A 22,471-nucleotide genomic window follows, 5' to 3' on the forward strand; every position below is an offset into this window, starting at 1 on the left:
AATAGTGTCAAAGATGAATCATCAATCAGTAAAAGTAACTGTGGTTAACAGGAGATATCTCTGTCTAAAAGATAAGGAGGAATAAACATATCCCATCCTGATATTTGCCTGAATGCAGCAGTGTACCGGGAAGCAATCTGAACAAGCAACGTATCTTTTGATATTCATCTATCATCTAAACTTTATTCAATACAGGGTTGCAGGTGAGCCAGAGTGTATTGCGGCAGTGCATGGCAAAATGTGCTGCATCGCAGGGCACACACAGACACAAACACAAAAATGCACACACTCAAACTAAGGCCATTTTTCCCAGAAGCCAACGAGCAGAGAAACTCCATGCAGATAGCACACCAGGAATTTAACCCAGGACCCCAACACAGTGAGGAAGCAGTGCTAACCACTGCACCACTGTGCCACACAGAAACCTTCATGAGTCCAGAGACATGTGAGTCGCAGCAAAGACTCCTGGAGTAAAGTGTAGACTGAAAACATCATGCAAGACATGAAATGTTAGTGAGATAACCTGGTTTCCACTTGCCAAAAACATATGGGTGTTTCCCAGGCACTAAAGAACTGCATACAGTACAAACACAATTATTGAACCCTTAAGGATTTTCAAATATTTCACATACAGTACTTGAAACCTAAAATGTATTAATTTAAGATCCTATTTAAGATCTTAATTTAAGATCCTAATAATAGATCAAGTTAACCTGATGAAACAAATGACACAAAACATGAAAGTTTTTAAATATTTATTTATCGTCAAATGATACAATATTCAATATCCAACTGTGACAAAGTACTGTATGTGAACATTTTGATTCAGCAACTGATGGCACCCACAATGAATGCAACTAAACATTGATCAGCTTCATGTCAGTTTTGAGGAATTTTGGCCCAGTTCTTCTAAGTGAAACTCCTTCAGCTCTGTTGACATTTGAGGTTTGCTTTCGGTGTTGCCACAATATTTCAATGGGGTTTAGGGGTCTAAATTGTGACTAGGCCATTGCATTGTAAAATGCAGCATTTCTTCTTCTGTATCCATTCTTTTGTAGATCTACTCGGACATTTCGCATAATTGTCTTTCTGCAAAAAAACACTTTTGGTTTAGCTTCAGGTCATAGACAAATGGCCTGACATTCTCCTCTTGAATGATACATTCAATTATACATTTCAGAATCTTCTTCTTTCTGATCCAGGTCCCCAGGTAGCAAAGGATCCCCAAACCATCACACTTCTACCATCGGGATTGACAGTTGGGATAAGGTTCTTCTGTTTGAAAGCAGTGTTTGGTTTTCACCAAACATAACATTTCTCATTGAGGCCAAAGAGTTCTGCCTTTGACTTTGATTTTCTCCTTTCTATCCTTCCATGAATACCATTTTGTGTTCAGTCTTTTACGATACTTCAGTCATGGACAATCACATTAGCCATGGCAAGAAAGGCCTATAGTTCCCTGGATTTTATCCTGTGGTTCTTTGTAACTTCCTTGATGGTTGTCCTGACAGCTCTTAGAGAGATTGTGGTAGGACAACAAAGTCTTGACCCTTCTCATTTTTTTAAGACTGCCTTAATTTGAATTGGTGAAATCCCAAATGCTTAGAAGTGATTTTGTGATTTTTTGAACTGATGAGCATCAATAACTCTTTTTTAAAGTTCTTATAGATTTCCTTAGTTTGTGGCATAACATGTTTCTACACACCTCTTTGGTGAACACAAATCTCACAACATTTCTGATCTTTATATAAGGTGGGGCCTTCCAGGATCTACCCAATTATTTAAACACTTAATTGTAATTATTCCCATAATTGAACCAATGAAACTAGGATTGTGCTAACATTTTTTGGACCTACATTACTCATTATTGGATTCATGCATCATTTTATTTAAATAAAAATGGAATTGGTCACTATAAACTCTGCAAGATATTTACATAAAGGGTTCGATTCAAGAAGTAAAACTATAACATTTCCATATTTATCTTTGGGGCTCACAAAAGGTTTCTCAAAACTGTACATTATATTAATTGATGCAGAAAATGTATATTGGTGGTTCCACTGGTGGGAACTGTGGAAACCCAGCATACACCATGGGAAATGTAATGCCATTTTAGTGCCCAACAATATCCTTTCATGAATCCTAGTTAATTATTATCTGTCACGGACGTCCAAAGGGACTAACCGTGGGGAGCAGGAGAGCGGAAAAAGACCCATATGCGTAGCGGCGAGACGGGAAAAAGGCCCGGGCTCATTAGTGCAAAGAGTTCAGGAATGCCGTATAGAAACCTATGCCCTCAGGGAGCGGCCGTGGGGCGCCCTGGTGCTAGGCGGGTCTCAGGACATCCGAACATCAATGCTGAGCGAGGACAGAGTGCAAGACCCAGAAATATATAGCCCAAGGGAAAGAGAGGGACAGGAAGGACAGCAGACCGGAAACTAGGGACAGGACAGAGAAGGAGCGCCCTCTGGCTGCAGAGGGCGTGACATTATCCAGACCATTGTAGCAATATATTCCTCCCACGTGGTTTTAGTTTACAACTTGGATATTGTACAGTGCAAAACATACAGAACTAGTAAGCCTATGATAGCTGCTTTAATTATTTTTGCACATCAGATGAGAAGGATTTGAGTAATCTATATCATACTATCATTTGGAAAGTTGGTAAGTTAAGAATTAGGAAAATATGTTCTTGCTTATTGTGTTCAGGAGAAATCGTACGGAACTTAATGCCAAAGGCGTAAAGTGTAAACTTTGAACAGCTCTGTGTTATCTGATAATGATTACAGGCAGAGGTGAAAGTTAGAATTAAGTGCTCTGCACTTCGTTTGGTAGAATACAATTATGTACTTGTTGTAAGATGCACAAGATTGGCATTTATTTATGTTTCAAATTTGACCTCATATTGTTTAAAGTACACTGGAATCTTTGAGGAGAGCTAAGCCTCCTTTCTCTCTGTCATATTTTGTTTCTCTTTACTCCTTAAATTGTGATTTCGTGAGTGTGTTCTTGAACATGAACAGCTATAAATGTAGGGGTATCTTGAAAAAAATATGGCCTCACAAAGATATTAGTTCTTACTCTTAGCATACTTACAGTGTAAATATAATTGTAGCTATTTACAGTAGGGAAGGACTAGGGTTTTGTAAAACATTTGTAACTTAAAAAAATCATTTACTTTTAGATGTTGTTGTTTTCATGCCACTTCCTGGTGGCAAGGAACTGGTCATTATTGAAATTATAAACTGTGGATATGCAGAGCACTCATTTTATAGAAAATGTTTGTAATCAGTTTAATTACAGGTACAGAAAAAAAAACGAATTCAAAAATATTTTAGGATAAATGGAATTTACCACAAGAGGGCATCAAAGCACTATCCTCTATTTAAAAGAGAAATGTGAATCACTCATATAATATAATCACTTAAATATATGATAAACTACAATTAAAGAAAATGCATAACCACTGAACCACAGAAAAGATTCGGACAGAAGTATCAATAAAATCTAAATTAAATTCCACTCACTTCACTTGTTTTTTTCAGCTGGATATCTATTTTTTTAAATAGCTTGACTATCCCTTTAGAAAGTATATTTGTATATGTAAGTTCTATTTAATTTTAAATTTAAATGCAGTATAAAGTATTTACAAGTGATTAAGGTCAAGGCTTCCACACAGCCTGGAAAATATGTAAAACTGTAAATGTATTAGAAGAATACAGTTTTGTGTTTGAACACTTCATTTACAGTTTTCACACTAAAGAATTTTAAAAGGGGCAAAGTTGGTTGTGAGTAGATATACGAAGGCTTTGATTATCAGGGGAGAGCACAAAAAGTCTTTTTCATTTCATTGTCAAGTCAAGGGTGTAAGAAAGCAGTAGCTGCAGACAAGATGGAAGATATTGGGGAACGATCTGCCTTCCTCTGTGAAAACAATTGTTTTGTTGACGTGAAAAAATACAGGAAGTTCAGAGATGTATTGTCCAGCAGCTTCTGCTGTCTAGAAAAAAAAACAGAACTTATATTATGGATCTGAAATCCACCTGATGTAAGAAGTGAGAATGGAAGTGACAGACTGGCCAGTAGACATTGTGAGTTTTTTTATCATTCAGAAACTTAGCTGTCCAGCCATATTCATAGAGAGGGCTAATGAAGGATTACAATTAGAGCTCGAAAAGAGCTATGGTTTTATTTTGTACTCTTACTGCACTTAAAAGGACTATTTTTGTAGTGTTTTGGATTGTTGTCTCTTTGTATTTGTTTCCCAAGACCCGTCTACTTAAAAGATGCTTGCTACCATAAATTGCCTCATATGGTGGAGAATGTGGGCAGTAATTGCGGTTCTGGGAATAGAGCACTTGTTTGGCTGATGGTAAGAATGCAAGAGGGAATTTGAAAATAAAACTTCAAGGAGAAATACTGGGTTTGGATGAGAGATCCTAGGAGTCCACTGTGGCTGGAGGCTGAGATCGGGAGGCTCCTTCCCCTGGAATATACTAGATTGAAGCAACAAATAAACAACTGTCTGAAAATGGTGGTACTTGGCACCCTTTTATTATCTAAAAATGAAAAAAAAACTGCTTGAGACTAGTGATGGGAACAAGAGTGTGAAGGAGGACCCCAGAGGGAAAGTGGATGCTTTTCCCAAAGATAATGGGACAAGAGCAAACATTTCTTGGCCTGAGAGCGATAGAGGTCTCCAGGACCACTGCCTAAAGTGAGGAAGAAATCACTACAGTACCAGCACAGTGGCCACGGTCAGGCACCTATGAAGACAGACAGAAGAGAGAACAGAAATTAAATTTAGTGAAAGAGAGAGGGGGAAGTACAGAATACTTAAACTCACTGGATTGTGAATTTGGAATAATAGGTGGGTGGGGGGGTCGAACACTAAACAACTGGATTGAAAAATGAGAATATTTCATTGAACACAATGAGGACAAGAAATGGGAGGGAAGAGTAAACAGAAATGGAAACAAGATGTGGACTATATGGAACATGAGGCCTAGCAGGTGAAGACAGGTAGCAGAGTGGTCCTTGCTGTAGACTGGAATCCAGCAACATGATCAATTATCACCAAGTGCAGGATACTAGTGGACCAGGATTGATGCCTTGCTGTTTTGTTTTTCTGTGCTATTTTTTTTTGTAAAGAGTTGGCTTTTCTCCAACACACCATCAGTTTATACTGATGATTGTGGAAAAAATAAGAAAAAGTTTTTTTTTCTTTGGAGTATTTCTTAAAAAAACACCCTTTATGGAAGATCTGCGCTATGGAGCTATGGTAAACAGGATATCAGCCAGCACCATGGTTTGAAGGTAAGGATTTAAAAGGCTAACCAAGCAGGCCACTTAGTCACTTGGAACCGGGGAATTTTCCCTTCACCTGAAGTAGTCCCTATTAGAGCAACAGATCTGGATACCTATAGTGAAATGGTGGAAACCATATATATATAAAGAAAAGATGTGACATTATGGAACAGATAGGAAGTAATCGTAGTAACAAATGTTCTCATACAGTATATGTAAACTATGCAGATAGCAAGACAGAAAGGCTTCATATGGTATTTACAGTTTTTCTGGAAGTAATGCCATGGAGAATTACTCTAGGAATTAGAGTTTAATGGTGGTCATCCTCCTCCTCATTTATGAATGCTTAATGGCGGATTGTAATGCATTTCTGCTGTATAATAACTGGGGTGGTTGTGCATTGGTAAGCACCTCTGTCTCACAGTGTTGGGACCCTGCGTTCAATTCCAGACCTAGGGTGCTATCTGTGTGGAGTTTGTATGTTTTCCTCATGTGTGCATGGGTTTCCTCCAGGTGCACCAGTTTTCTCCCACAATCCAAATACTGGTACTAAATTCTGGTAGGTTATTCTGGGAAAATTGGTCCTGGTACGAGTGTGTACATGTTTGTGATGGACTTGCGTTCTGTCCAGGGTGTACCCTACCTTGTGCATGCAACTTGCCGAGATAGGGTCTGGCTCCCCTGCAACCTGTATTGGATAAAGTGGTTAGAAAATGGATGGGTTATAATTTGAAACTTCTTCTGCTGCAGTAGTAAGATTGTTTTGGCTATGTAGTCGCTGTAAATTAAATGTTCATAATTACAGTAAGCATAGTAGCCGTTAAATATTGTTGTAATAGTTTGCCGTAAAAACTGTGATTATTTCAATTGAAGATATATTCAGGTATACAGTAGGTACTTTTAATATGAAAGGAGGTTCTGAAGAAAGATAATAAAGCATACAGTATATGAATACAGTACTGTGATGCATCGGCATCCTGTCCAGGGAATATCCTGCTTTGCGTCTGTTGCTTGCCTGTATAGAATCCAGTTTAATTGCAACCCTGAGTTGGATGAAGCTGTTAGAAAATGGATGGATGGATGAACACAAAAGTTCATACTAAATCTAACTCACCACGGCTAAATTCTGTAGTTGAATATGATAATATATTGTACATAGGGTGAATCCTATAATATATTGTATATCTTCTCATATGAAGTGGAAAAATCGGTGCAAACAAGCAGACCCCGCATACAGTAAGTGGGAAAATGCGAAGAATAAGAATAAGAATAAGAAGAAGAAGAAGAAGAAGAAGAAGATCTTCTTCTATAAAAATAACTGCAAAGCATGACTATTATTTCTTACTTGTGTCTCAATACAGCCAAATACAGCATCATAACTGTGTTTAGTAATAGAAGCGACTGAAGAGGCACACTTAAAGTCCTGTCCTTTTATTGTAATCATTTCAGTACAAGACACCATTAGACTATAATTAATGTCTCTGCTATTATTTTAAAAGGTGCTACCATCTGGCAGCACTTATTCAAAGAATTATATATAATATATTTGTGTAGCTTTTTATGTTACTGATAATGATTTAGTGTCAGTACAACACTGTTTTTATGGAAGTCAAGTTCCTTTAGTCCAAAGACATTTATAAACTTTCTTTTGTAGCTTGTATTCCACTGAGAGAAAGCAATAACCATTTCAGCCAGAAGATTAAAAATTTGAACAGATTATATACAGTATTTGTTCAGTTGGTCAATGTTAACAACAGCAAGGCATTGGTCAGCAACCAAATCTATGTTTTGTACAGTTTTTAACTGAATCTGTTAATCATTCACTCACCTCAGTGTGCTGATTGTGAGTGATCCACCTGACAAGACCATGACATTTTAGTAGTATATTTATCCCAATGTGTTGAACTTCTGAAAGCTTTCTTCTGATAGTACAGTAAGTCAAATCATGTTATTGTTTTTTAAGAAAAAAAAATAAATTGAAATTACAAGTTGTAGTTATCGGGCAACTGACGATCTGTAAGGCACCAGTAATTGATTCGAAAAATGTGCATGCTTACATTGGCATGCAGTATGTTAGTAGTATATCAAAAGTTGCTTACTTTACATTTTTCCACCTTTGTTAAAAGATTTTTTTGTTAAAAGTAAGTCATCCTTTAGCACCATTAGTAGAGTGAAAGGCTTTGATATTTAGCTGTGATTATGTACATGGGAAGAATATATATAAATTAAAATTTCAAATAAAATGTGAATGTGTGTATTACTATGGACACAAGTAAGAGTGTGCTGTATATAAAAATACTATTTCTCTAATTTGTTAAATGATGTTATTGATAAGTGTAGAAATAATAGTATAATTATACTATAAATATAATTATAGTTACACTATACATATCTGTGATACCTTTTCCCAGTTTTCTAAAGGTTTATCCATACATATTCTGTAGTAGTGGTGCGTTAACCAATTTAAGATGCAAAATTCAGCTATTTACACTGGTGAGAAAACGTTTGTAGACAATTTAGGATTTTCACATATTTTACATATTTGAAATCTAAAATGTAATTAGTACTTAATCCAGTGACACCTTGAGTACCTGGTGGCATCCCCTTGAGCAGCAATAATTGCAACTAAACCAATCAGTCTCTCATGTTGGTTTTGAGGTGTTTTGGCCCATTCCTTCTTACAGAACTGTGACATTTGAGGGCTACCTTGCCTTGACAGCACACATCATGTCTTGCCACAACAATTTGATGGGGTTTAGATTCAGACTTAACTAGGTTATTGTACTTAACTAGGCCGTTGTAGAGCTTGGGATATTATATTGCTTCTTCTGCAGACATTCTTTTGTAGATCTGCTCGCCTGTTTAAGATCATTGTCTTGCTACACTTTCATTTCAGCTTAAGGTCATCTAGAATCATCAGATACAATGTTCAGTTCATGGCTGTGTTATCGATGACAAGCTGTCCAGACCAAAGGGAGCAAAGCATCCCAAAGCCATCACACTTCCAGCACCATATCTGATGGCTGAAATGAGGTTCCTCTATTATTAGTGTTTGTTTTTTTGCCAAAAATGACTTTTTATATTGAGGCCAAGGAATTTTAGCAAAAAAGTTTAGTGTTCAGAAGACATTGTTCTAGAAGCCTTGTGTTCTTTGGTGAACTTATAATGGGCAGCCATGTTCTTTTTGGAGGGCAGTGGTTCTCCTTGATATACTACCATGACTATTATGTCTAACAGCAGAGTAGGGGAGCTCCAAACCTTAAGAAGTCTCTTCTGGACTCATAAGCATCAATAACTCTTTTTCTGAAGTCCTCAGAGATTTCCTTTGATCATGGCATGACAGCAGTTCTGTGGTCTGAGCTATTTAGAGGATAGCTATTTTTTTATTGCTCCCCACTATTTTACAGTAAGATCATAGATGTAAAACACTGGTCGTTCAACTTCTTTTCGTTGGAGAATCTATTTCTTCAATGTTGCAACTTCTTTTTTTCTTTTGTCTGGCTGGCCTCCAGAATGGGTTCTACAAAGAGAGTCTACTGCTTCAGAGGTCTTCTGCGAAGAGCCTAGATGAAGACTATCTGTGTCCTTCTTTCACTTCACTGTTCACTGGATACTCTGGACTGCAGTTTGTTGAGGGTAGCCGATTCTTGCTTGGCCTACCTCAGTTCTACCTTGGAGGCTGTCATTTCTGCTCTGGGACCTCCTCAGATCTTCTCTTACTTTCATTAGAATCTTCAATAAACATTCACTCTCATCCTTGTCAGTTATCATTTAGAATCAGTAACTTTATCTTCCAGACTTTTACAATTTCCATCCTAACCCCCTCTCTGTATCAGTTCAGAACATTGTAATTTGTTTTCTTACCTACCATTCTGGTAGTTTTGTGGATGTTTGCTTTTGTGCCCATTCTTTCCTTTGTGAAATTTGTGCAGAAATTTCCTTGGCCTTTGGCATCTCCCTCTTAATATTCATGTTTTACCTCTCCTCTGGTGCCAGTTGTCTCCTTTTTCAGGTATTCTGCTTTCAATTATTTCCTTTATTTTCTGTTGCAGCTGTTTGATGCTAATTTTCCTCCAGGGTTTGAGTCACTGCTGGTTCAAAGGGACTGTTGATGGAAGGGATCAGTTGTTTGATCAGATCCAATCTTATGTTTATATACAGTATACTGTATATTAAAAAAAAAAACATTTCCCTTGCATTCTGACCAAACACTCTGCTCCCCAAGAACACAACCTGTGCTTCTTCCTTCACCATATGTGGTATCTGGCAGTGGAGTGCATAAATATGTGGGTCTCTCAGAAAAACCTGCACATACAAGGAGAAATGCACTCAGTATATAACAGTGCAACGAAAAAAAATCAAAACCTCTGTCCAAGCTCTAACCACATTTAACACATTTTCCACTTACCCTCTCTTTCAATAGCTGGACAGCTAAGCTGCATACTGCCATTCAAAATTCCAACTATCTCTCCAAAACTCACCCAAAAAACAGTCGGACTTTAACAATGTGTCCTTTCATACTTCTTTTATCCATCAGTGGACAACAGCCACTGGAAGCCTTTGCTTGCTGATTTTAAATTGTCAACCAACCAGCTGTGTTCAACAAAGCTTTCAGGAAACTGGACAGAACCCACTATAAGTCCGTCAGCTCACAAAAGTTTGCTCTAAAGGCACTTCCCGTCTTGCTCCTTGGGTGTTACATGATTGTTGCATACCTGCAACTTCAGTTCTTTCACTGAATGTGCTGATATTAATTTACATACACATGTGTGGTATTAGCAGGGGGTTAATGTTTTCAGCAATGCATTTTTTCTTGTCTTCAACGTTTGCTTGAAAGAATTTTGTTGCAAAATTCTTCGGACTGCGACGTTCTCCAAGTTTCTGGAATGTAGTCTTGCTGGCATATTGTGACTAGTTCTTTGATTCTTGTGAATTGACCTCAGAAAACACAATCTCATTTCCCAGTAATAAAAGCAATTTAGTGACATATTCATATTGGACTAGGCTCTGAACCTTTTCTTACTGGCTATTTGTTCCTCTGCTAATTAAAGTGTTCCTGTTTTCTCAATATAGTTGCAGTATTACCTGTGTACAGTTCATTTAACATTCACAGTTACAATATGAGAACCTTCCCTGAAGACGGATACTGGTTATATATTATGTAAAATTCTTTTAGGTTATCTGTACTACATTTACAAAAGTGCAAAAACACTACAATTTGCATACAAAGTCAGTGCACATGTCAAGGCCATCTTCTTTCAAATACTTAGTTAATATTTCCTAAAGTCAAATATTTCCAAAAACTACTGACCTTAGAGCAGGCTCCACAATTGCCCCATTTAGTGGCACTCACTTGAATGTTCCCTATGCTTTCTGAATCAACAGGGGTGAAAATCAAATTGATCATTCTCAATAATGATTTCTAACTATTAGCATTCAATCCAGTAGTATTGTATAGTGCTATTCAATGGCATCCACTCCTCTGGGTACATAAAGAAGGGTCATTCCTGCACAATCTATTTTCAGTGCCAGCAAAAACGTCAGTGCAATTTGGAAATCCACCAACATTTCTCTTTGTCATTCATGATGATTATTAGTACCAATTAGTAAAATTGGTGACATTGTTGTGCTATTTTCAAACATTATCCTGAATTTCAGTAATTCTCCTGAAGTGAATAGTACATGTTTTGTGTCACACAATCCATACAAAACAATTTGCAGCATTGCAGATTGAGCCATTTCTTGGGGACTACTTACATTCTCTTCCTAATGGAATTCGCAGACACCCCAAAGTGTGTTCTGTTCCCTCAAGGAGCAATGAGGGAGCAAAGGACACCTGTTCTCATATGATGTGTGAGTGTTCAGATGTGGCTGTGTTCTGGGGTCAGTCTCTTCAACCTTATGTGCAATGTTGGGAAAATGGATGACGGTTACCTGTACTGGCTTCTGCATGTCCCTTCTCTGCCACCAATAGGAAATCGATGTTGTACCTACCTTTGAAGTTCTTCATTGGACAGGTTCACTGGCTCAGAAAAAGTGCCTTTCAGTGATTAAATTGATGGGATTATCTATGACTTAGAAGAGAAAGAGGTCGCCACCTGGGCAGGGGTGGTGCATTGTGGGTGGGTGACAGAAACAAAATGAGTTGCTTTCAGAATATGGTATTGTAGTGCATTTTTTTTTCAGAATAGGTACTTGAAGCATTCCCTGTACATAGCTGATTTCATTTGATTTGCAGCCCTTCTGCACAGTATCACTATGCCAAGCACACCATTGTTTGCGAAGGAGTATAAAACGCCATTTTTAAACACTTAAGGCTCAGGGCACTGGCCAATTAAAAGATTTTACAGTTACAAATTTCCACAACATAACTATCTTGTGCTCTTGTTGTGGCAAAAAAAAGCTAAGCCTATAGAGTTCAAAGAAAAGTTAGGAGACCCTTTGCAAAAAAAATAACTTGATACTTTTATCAATCCATATTCTGATTATTACAAATAATATAATGAACTTGTAATTATTAAACTTTAAAACATTGACTTCTTTGTTTCTAAAATGAACACAAATATGGTCCTTAAAGGACCTAAATGTTAAAAGCCTGTCTAAGCCTTAAAGTAGCTGGTAAATGGTTGATGAACACATCAGCCAATAGTTTTATAAATCATCCTCATGTTGTTGATTAACTTGAGAAACGGAAAGTCTATTTCTATAATTGTAACAATTACTACTTTGCTGTTACAATATTGTAATTGTATTAAGCTACAGAAGATTTAATTACTACTTTACTAACCTAGTTTATCTGTGGTTTTACTACTGAACACATTTTTTGAAAAGCTGTGCGTTTCAGATTGCTGTTACTACTGATGTTATGTGGTGCTTATCCAACTGTAGGATAGTCACTTGAAGTATTCTGTATACAAGACTTTTTACACTTTGCCAATTTTATAGTTATTTTACATTGACACTAGATGGCACTGTTAATGCTACATTTGATCAGCCTGCATAAAATTAAGAGAGTAATCCTGGAAAATAGTTATACAAATGGATAAATCACTAACTTCTACAGCATAAAAGGCACCATGGGTACGTTATACAGTATTTACAGTAATTGTTTAGAGTTGTTTCCAGCTTAAAAAATAATTTGCTGTGGTTTGTTCACAAGTTCCCTCTATACATGAACATTAAAATTGAGATGAATGTAAATGAATGAAATTTCAGTTAGAGGTACAAGGTAAATATAAATGGGATTGTATACACACAAGGACAATGCATTATAACTATAAAACCTACGGAATGTAAATGAGAAAATATAGAAATACATATCCTTCACATAAGTGTTTTTACATTTTGTAAATCACATACCATTGTGTGTTCTTTTTGATTTTGTGTAGCTGCTGTTCCTTAGCTTATCTATTTGATGGCCAAGTGATTCAGAGAAAAAAGACTTTGGAAACCTCTTCAGATTGAATGGAAAGATACTCTGGTGTGGATTTGAAGGTTGTTCCTCTCCCTAAATTCCCTTTTTTTGAAGTGCAGGCCAAGAAGGATAGTATAAGCAAACTTCAAATTGAAAGGAACATAACTGTGTTTTCATTATCACAAGAACCCTATGTACAATAATAAATAGTTGTGCATTGACAGGAGCAGGAAAAAAATAATGTCCACCCTTTTCCCTTTCATTTAAAAAACATACCTATAATAATAATAATAATAATAATAATAATAATAATAATAATAATAATAATAATAATAATAATAATAATAATTGCTTACACTTATATAGCGCTTTTCTGGACACTCCACTCAAAGCGCTTTACAGGTAATGGGACTCCCCTCCACCACCACCAATGTGCAGCATCCACCTGGATGATGTGACAGCAGCCACAGTGCGCCTGAACGCTCACCACACATCAGCTATCAGTGGGGAGAGCAGAGTAATGAAGCCCATTCATAGATGGGGATTATTAGGAGGCCATGATTGGTAAGGGCCAATGGGAAATTTGGCCAGGACGCCCGGGTTACACCCCTACTCTTTTCGAGAAGCGCCCTGGGATTTTTAATGACCACAGAGAGTCAGGACCTCAGTTTTACGTCTCATCCAAAGGACGGCACCTGTTTACAGTATAGTGTCCCTGTCACTATACTGGGGCATTACAATCCACATGGAATGCAGGGTGAGCGCCCCCTTCTGGCCCAACTAACACCTCTTCCAGCAGCAACCTTAATTTTTCTCTGGAGGTCTCCCATCCAGGTACTGAAAAGGATCAAACCCGCTTAGCTTCTGTGGGTTGCCAATTGTGAGTTGCAGGGTGATATGGCTGCTGTTTACCTAGTAATGATAATATTTACTTTGTCTCTTCTTAACATGATTATTGTCTCACAGAGAAACTGGGAACAAATACAGACCATTTACAACACGCTGGCCTAAATCCAGGTTGTAATCTCCTTAATACTGTAGATGGCATTTCCCCCATGTTTTCTACTAATAAGACTTTTAATGGATTAACTGAAAGACAACTCTTGCATGCATATTTAACAACTTCAAACCAAGAATTAATCAAAACAGAATATATGCTTACTTGTTACTTACTGTAGCAAACGAAGGAAATTATTGAGTAACATCTTGATGAAAACACTAGCTGCCAAACTGTCTATAGTGCAATTGTGTATTGTATTTGTGTTGCACTAACACAATCAACCTGATTCCTTATTAGTTATGATGTGAACATCACCTTTCAGAAGAATGGGCTTAAGTGCAGTGTCCAGATTTGTAAAGCTGGTAGAGACTTATGCAAGACTTCAGAAAGATAGCAGAGCCAAGAAGACAGTAATTTGTGCCAAAGGTGCATCTTACCGAGTACTGACTCAAGGGGAGTAAATACTAATGTTATCAGTTATTTTCAGTTATATATAAATCATTTAGGAGGATTTGTAGGATTTTGATTTACTTATAACAATAAAATGTAAAAAAGTCCAAGGGGGTGATTTTTTTATAGCCATGGTACATCACTTTAAACAAATATGTGATATATTATTCATTAAATCAGTTACATTTGATACATTGCCTCTGTTTACAACCAAAACTTAATAACACCCCAGCTGCATAGATAGAGTAGCAACAGCCACACATAGAGTATCTTTCAAGTAAACTTGAGCAGGTTAAAACAAAAACCAAGTGTCTTACCTTATGCAGACAGCAGGTGGTGCAGAAGATTGCAACTCTATCAAGGTTCATGTTTTTTTTTCCATTGTCATAAATCTGAAAGACTCCACATTTTCCTGAGACTTGATCATAATTCGGTTCTTGATTCTTGATTAACTCAACAATGGAGAATCTTCAAAGATAAGAAAAACATAAGAATAGTTGCAAATGAGTGGAAACAATCTGGCCCATCTAATCTGTTTGGCAGTTAAAAGCTAATTTTTAGCCACGGATCTCCTCCAGCCATTTCTGAAAGACACAATGTTATTGACTTTAACAACATGTCTGTGTAGCTTGTTCCATACTCTCACAACCCTTTGGGTAAAGAGCCTTCTGTTCTTGGTTTTAAAAGCATAGTTTCTATTTGCATCCTCTTGTTTATGTTTCACAAATCAAGAAGTCCAATGCATTGGCTTTGTCAATGGCTTATGAGGATTTTAAATACTTGTATTAGGTCGCCTTAAGTTGCCTTCATTGTTCATTTTTTTTCACTTCAGTATAGCACATTACGTTATGCTTTGTAATGCATCTGGTTGCTCTTTTCTGGAGTGATTACAGAGCTGCACTATCTTTTCTATAAAGTGGTGACCACATTTATACACAATATTCTTCTTGAGGTCTTACTAGTGAATTATACATCTCTCCATCTTCTAACCTCTTTATCCAATTCAGAGTCTCTAGGGAGCCAGACCCTATCATGGCAAGCAAGTGCAAGGCGCTATCACTATCACTATTTTTCCCTGTGATGCAATGCCTTGCTTCTCTCTGTGCATTCCTTTACATGCTCTTGCGAATAGCTGTCATACCTAAAAAGAGAAAGAATTCTAGAAATTTGAGCAAAATAAATGTCTTCTAATTTACATGCCTTTACAGCTTTGTTTCTCCTTTATCTTGCCACTTAGTTTAATGTTGTCTATAACATTCTCCACTATCTGTCTTCCCTATTGCACTTGCCCTTAGTGGCAGGTGTTTCAGTATATGTAAGTAAACTACTAATATCGGTTTGGCTTGTCCTCAGAAAGAAATTCTGATCGATTCTGCAGAAGCTCAATGACAGATACTCCTTTCACATGTGCATCTTTCTTTGATGCACATGCTTCCAATAATTCATCTCATCTTTGAATGGATTTGTTGCTGACTCTATCAAAATACCAGCCATACTGAGCAAAATAAAAAATGGTTCTTGACACAACACATCAACCACTTACAGTTTCTCCCATCTTTACGATTGAACACTTTCTTCACATTTGTATCCATAGTAGTCAGATTTAGGTGGTTCATAAAAAACTAATATAGCTCATTTGAATTTGGACAAGCAAAATAATTTAAAATTCTGAACTTTGATAGGGCAGTGAAGCAGCCTTTTAGTACTGCTGTCTTATTGCATTGGGTTCAGTCCTGGGGTGCTATTTGTGTGGAGTGTGTGCCCTGTGAAGAACTGATGTCCTGTTCAGGGTGTACCACTCCGTATGCCCATTGCTTGCTGGAATAAGCCCCACATCCTCCTTGATGTTATTTTGGATAAAGCAGTAAGAAAATGGATGGATGAAAGAATTTTGCTTAACAGCATTTACCTCATGCAGCTGCTTGTCATTCACTTACCCACCCCCCTCCCTTCAGCTGTACTCTTTGTCTTCATAAATGCTAGGTCCAGTGACTGCATTAATTTTCTGTTTAATGCTAGGTCCAGTTGGAAAATCATCACCACAACTGCACGAAAGCAAAAACAAACAAACAAACAAACAAACAAACAAACATTACCTTTGCACACTTAGCAATGTTAACCTTCATAGTTTATTGCCTCTTTTCTTTCCCTCCATTTTCCATTCCATTCTTTGGCCTGATCCATGCTCATATTAGAGGGGAATCATGTAGAACATTTCAGGTGAGTCATCGTAGTCTTGGGCTGTGAGGTAAATCACCACCACCTCTGCAACCTCATACTATGATAGGAACTTACACCCACTTGGTCCAGACAGACAGGGGGCAGTGAGAAGAATCTAGGTGCTGTTTGTCATGATGATTGGATGTTAGTTATAAAAGTGAAATCACGAATGAAATATTTTTATACAAGAGCCTCACAGTGTTGGATTTATATTTGATTTTTTACCTATGAAACCAATTTGACTGGCCCATTCAGAAGGTGATTTTTGGACCAGCCATTCCAGCTTTTGCCAGAAGTGCCAGATTGTCAGTACAGGTCTGGCATCTTAGAAGTTACAATTTAAAATCAAGTTAAAATCAATAAAATTCATTATTAAAGTGAATTTTACTATTTGAAACAAGTGCTTGTAATGTTCTTAAAATAGTCTTTCCACATTTATACAGTCACAATAGCTGCAATGGTTTTCTATTTGCTTTATTTGGATCACATTCTAGTTCACTCTGTGTTTGATGCATTCAATTAGATTTTTTTTTTATTATTTAACAGATTAGATTCACAGAAAAATGGACAAGACTGAAGAAATTCATACTCCTGAAAATGAAAATGCACATAAAACATATAAACCTGTAGAGCGGGTAAGTAGATCTTAGTTTTTATATTTAATAAGTTATGCAGACATCTAGTAAATACCTCAAATGTTTTTACTGCTGTGAGGTATTTAAAAAACAATGAGATCATTTTAGGCTTCCCTTATAATGCTTCATATTTACTGAGCCCCTCCATATTGCATTTAAGAACTTTAATTGGTATGGTTTGAAAAACATTGAAAAAGACAAAAGTGTATCAGAAATCAATGATGGAACTTTGTAAGTAGTGCATTCATATGAATGCTCTCTGCCAAGCTTAGATTACGAATCATATTATAAATGACTGGCTCTAAAATGCTCCAGTTAAGAACAATAAAATGAGTTTAATTTTACTAGGATTTGCAGCTGGAAATATCATTAAAAAACATAATCCTGCTGTTTCTGGCAAATGATTTATACTTGGAAAATGTTTGTAACTGAATTGAACGCTATACTTCTGTGGATCAGTAAAAATAACATTTTGTATTGATGTGTAGAAGTTTGATGGGTTTACTGAGACAATTATTAATTGTAGCAGTAATCACGAGGTTGTTCGTTGGGGCTTTTAGAAAATCAATCGTCAGAACAACTAACAACGCACACACACGGGTTCAATACACGAGATACATTTATTAATATAAATTGTGCACCAAACATATACTAGTCTGCCTGGATACGAGCGGCAGACCTTACTGTGAGGGTTATCAATATACAAGGTATATAATCTCGAAGAGATGCAAACACAAAGAGATACACAACAGAGAATATATGTCAATATATATCGTTAGGTTACCAAATCGCTAATCAGTGTTATTACCCATTGTTACTCTAAACTCGTAAGTAAATACATTACTCATGAATAAAATTGATAACAACTTATGTTGAGGTACAATTGAATTCTCGAGACGCAATGTAGAACATGGGGTTTACTTATCCACTGTGTATGGATTTGGAATTTCCCGGCACGAACACCAAACCAGCTGACAGGCTCTGTTGCAGCCTCTGTTCCAGCGGTTGTCCAATGGGCGTTGTCCCGGCGTCCTCTGGCTACCGACCAACCAGTCGAGGTGCAGCTCGGAGTGGGACGGGTGGAGGAATCTAACTGCGGCGCACAGGGCAGTCGTTGCTCCGAGGGGATCTACCAGCAGTCCGGCTGGCTAGAAGAAAGTCTCTATGCACAGAGTGTGACCGCGAGTCCTCACAAGTCACTCTTTTGCCTGGGAAGAAGCTGGTTCATTCCCGGTCCAGCGCTGCTTCTGAATAAGCTATTCAGGTTGTCGACGAGGGTCCAACTGTAGGCTGCCGTTGATCAAGCGGAGCATTCACGTTGGTAGAATTCTGAGTACGTACGGGATCCTCGGCCTCGCGCTTAGAACAAAGTCCAAGTCCCTTTGCAGACAACAGCAGTTGTCACGTGATTGTCTCTGAGGATGTGCGAAAATGGCCAAGGAGAGCCCCGATCTGAGCTTGCGCTCCCTTTTTGACCAAGACACAGATGTGTGCTGATTGGTTGAGAGTTTGGCGGGTATTGGAGACCCACGTGGTATTACCACGCCCTGCCAGTCTCTGATTGGTTGGTCAAGGTGAGATATAAGTCACTTACTCTTGACACTTAAGAATGCAGTCCAGATGTCCATTCGGCACTCCCTAGACAGATAGGCGCCAATGGATGACCATTGATCATGATAGCCAGGCTTAGCTAAGTGCATCCCCGTCTGGGAGCTGTTCCTTATCCAAAGAAAACATCTTAAATCAGCCGGCATGAATACTTTCTCTGTGGCTGCACCACAGAGATGGAGGGTGAGATGGGGCCTCCTTTAGGAAAGCATACCAACGCTTAATTCTGTCTTATTAACAAGCATTGCCGCTACATATCCCCCCTTTTTGAAGGTCACGGGGTCCTGAGGCGTTGATGCCTTCAAAACAAAAACAGAGTTAAGTGATGTTTGTTGTACCACGGTGGATTCTACCACCCAATATTCACATTACCTCTCGAGAATTTGTACAGGAAATAGTGTTGGAAAGAACATTACGTATACCTGCTCTCAGTTATAAGGTACATAGAAATGAGGCATCGGGCATCATCATTAGCCCTAGACCTTAAACTTCCTGCAGTTCACTATCAGTATGGGATAGCTCTGCAGCAGGCAGACGTTTGGGAGTGGTTACCTGATTTCGGTGATACACCATTGCTCCCTTTGTCTCATTCAAACTACCCCGCAAGGCTTTGATACAAGAGAACAGCATCCAACACATTACCCCAGCCATGATCCAGCTACCCAGCAGCAGTGTCAAGATGACCATGTTTACTGTTCCTAGCGCCCCAGAGGATCCACAACGACTGTGCTTGGGACCTACCAGTGTAGTTTTTAAGTTTGTGTCGTTGAGAACAAATTCGACTACCTGTACACCCTCAAGACTTACTGTCTCTTGGATTCTCTCATCCAAGTCAACGCTGTGTCCTCTGAAAGCGTCCACAATCTCGAGTTCCGTTTCATAAAGTTCTGACTCCAGGTGATATAGTGCTAAATCGTTGAGATGCACTATAGCTCCTTCAGGAACTTGTAGAAAAACTGTTTGGTTGGGTAGCTGCACTTCGGTAGCTGTATCTTGTCTGTCATAGGTTATTGTTAACTGTGGTGTGCTGACCAGCCATTCTTTTCCACCTGCTCAACCTGGGGTTCGTTAACCTCACTTTTGCTCATCACTGTGGCTTTACACTTTTCAGTGGCAGCCCCCTTTCTGATACCACACAACCTTTGAGTTGTGTCTCTAAGGAATGGCTTACTTGGGCATACCCAGTGGATATCCTTGGTTGATATACACAGTTCCAGGTTTGGAACAAGGTACAAATTTAGATCATCCTCCTGGTAAGCTACGAGCGGTGGGGTGGTCAACTTCACATGCATGTCCCCCCTCCAGAAGCCAACGTTCGATATAGACTTGAGTCTATAGATATCCTTGCTACTCACGATGGGAAGGTTCAACAGGAAACCTATTTCCTTGGCTTCGGGGTTGACATGTATGGGAATGGCACTGCCTAGACTGTATGCAAGATGTACTTGCAATGGCTGCACCATCTCGGAAGTGGTTGTCCTCAGTACTTCTTCTACTAAGGACAGTGGAACCAAGTAGGTTGGAATCTGTCCCATGGCTAGGCTAGTTACCGTGGCACTAAGCTCCCTAAGCAGATCCTGCATCAGCATTCTGACCTGTTGCACATAAGCGTAGTCCCACTGTAACACGTCGACAATCCTGCCCACAGTGTGGAGGGTGTTATTTAACACTGCTGCATGAAGGTTTACTGCTAAAATTATGCCCTGTAAGGTTTTCCCTAGGCTTTCCAGCCGCTGCTGCTGTTGATACAGCCTGTCATAAATTTCTGGCATTTCCTTACGTAACCCAGACACCTGCCTTCTCAGGGTGGTCAGGGTGACAGTGTTAGCAGCAAACAGACCCGCTGAAAATAGCGAACCCACGGCGGAGGCCGCAACAATCAGGCCCCCCAAGAACCTTTTGGGGCGGCTGAGGCCTGTCATCTCCTCCTGGGTGACTGTTGCCTTCCTCAGCTGGCGGAGCATGTGTATAGTGTCTAGCTGGGCATGCCATACAGTATCCCCAGCCCACTGCCTACCATGATAGGACACCCTACTGTTCATGTTGATGTGCTTCCGAAACACATCATGTGGGTCCAGCCGTACATACACTCGCTGAGTATATGTTCTACAATTTGTTAACAACAATCCGGGAGCGTCCTGCAGGACTATGCCGGTAGGAGGACCGGGTTCCACAACTTCAAGGGGCTGTGTCGAGGAGATCCACAGTACTGTCAGGACCAGCCGTGGCAGTTTTAGGATTCCCATTCTGGAACACAGATGAGGCACATGGTACAGTTCCACTATAATTTTGAATATATTTTCCTAGCAGGACCTATACTACAGTACCTAACTACCTGCAGCTACAAAGGGGCACCCCCCTCTTTGATCGGGTTTGGACTTTTAACCCTATTCTGTGTCCTCCGGCGCCATTTGAGGTGGGCGATACAACCGGAGGTGGTTGCGATGCACCCACTTGTAGACCAGAGATTGCCTTCCCTTTTCAATCCGAATTCGATAAGCTACCAGTGATACCTTATCGACAATCTCGTGGGGTCCTGTCCAACTGGGTAAGAACTTCCGGGCCACCCCTGTGGGTTTGGCAAATTGGAAGTACAGAACCTTGTCTCCTACTTGGAGTTCCTGGTTAACTGCCTTTCGGTCATAGTATGCTTTTCTACCCTCTGCACTCCTTCCCAGATTGTTCTGGGCAAAAGCAAAGGTTGCCTGCAGATGTGCTCGCAGGTCTGACACATACTGATGGGCCATAGCAGCCCCCGTCGTGCTCAGGTCCTCCACCCAATAAACACAGTGTAGGGGAAGAGTCATCTTCCGACCTGTCATCATCTCAAAAGGTGGGACCATCAGAACCAGGGGCAGCTTAATGTCCCAGTCCCTACTGCTGGTGGAGACAAACTTTTTGAGCATACTAACCACCGTTCGGTTTGCCCTTTCTGCCTGGCCCGAGGATTGAGGGTGGTAGGAGATATGCAACTGGGCCTTGACCCCAAGCATATTCCACAGGGTTGCCATTACTGTAGCTGTGAAATGGGTTCCCCGATCCGAGTCCACGGTCAGGGGGAGTCCCCATCGACTGAACACATGGTTCACCAACAGCACTGCAGTTGTCTCTGCCGTGTCGTTGGGTGCTGGGAGGCACTCAATCCATTTTGTGAATGCACACGTAACAGTGAGGAAATATTTGTTCCCTCTGGATGACCTCACCAGTGGCCCCACCCAATCCATTTGTAGATTGGACCAGAGGAATGTCATGTCCTTTTCCTGGAGTGGTGCATGGTGCAAGGGCCGTGATGGTTGGAACTGGCTACACGTCAGACACCCCTTTACATACGCGGCGATGTCTCAGCCCATGTGAGGCCAGAATGCCACCTGCTGGATAGTGTCATACGTGGCCTTGATTCCCCGGTGACCCCCACAGGGTTCGTCATGAGCGTGTTGGATCATGACCCCCCAATGGCAGCGGGGAACTACCCACTTTGGGACACCTTGTGCAACTGGCACACAAACCAACAACCCCTTTATAATTTTTAGGTTGTCTTTCACCTCTGCCAGCTCCTTCAGCTCCGGAGACTGGCTCAGCACCTGCTCCGAAAGAGGTTGACGCACTGGGTCAGCGATATGCTGATACATTTGCCCAATTGCTGGGTCCTCTTTCTGCATTTCCGCAAGATCGGTATTAAAACCCTGTGACCCAAGCATTACAGATTGAGGGTCAGCTCCGACATCCTGTCTAGCCCTGCTTCGGGTGACCGCCTTGACCTCAGCAACGGTTTCTGGGGGTAGCCATTCCTGCTGGAACTGCCAGGGTTCACCCTCTAAGGCGCCAGATTTGGCCAGC

The 22,471-nt window shown here is 39.6% G+C and overlaps 1 protein-coding gene across 4 annotated transcripts in view; it reads left to right on the forward strand.

Moving 5' to 3' along the window:
- The first annotated feature begins 2,535 nt into the window (after positions 1-2,535).
- slc2a9l2 (solute carrier family 2 member 9, like 2) overlaps positions 2,536-22,471 on the forward strand; it is a 299,312-nt gene continuing 279,376 nt past the window's right edge. Inside the window, exons 1-3 of one of the 4 annotated variants that reach the window (XM_088628586.1) lie at positions 2,536-2,664; positions 5,152-5,316; positions 16,938-17,026. In XM_088628586.1, coding sequence (XP_088484712.1) covers positions 16,955-17,026 — 72 coding nt within the window. In that variant the 5' untranslated portion in view covers positions 2,536-2,664; positions 5,152-5,316; positions 16,938-16,954. Of the gene's footprint in view, positions 2,665-5,151; positions 5,317-7,168; positions 7,241-16,937; positions 17,027-22,471 lie in introns of those variants that run through there. The other 3 variants (XM_088628577.1, XM_088628568.1, XM_088628595.1) reach the window with 3 other exon arrangements.

Source organism: Lepisosteus platostomus, chromosome 1, assembly GCF_059453375.1.
Source record: "Lepisosteus platostomus isolate fLepPlt1 chromosome 1, fLepPlt1.hap1, whole genome shotgun sequence".
NCBI classification, from domain to species: Eukaryota; Metazoa; Chordata; class Actinopteri; order Semionotiformes; family Lepisosteidae; genus Lepisosteus; species Lepisosteus platostomus.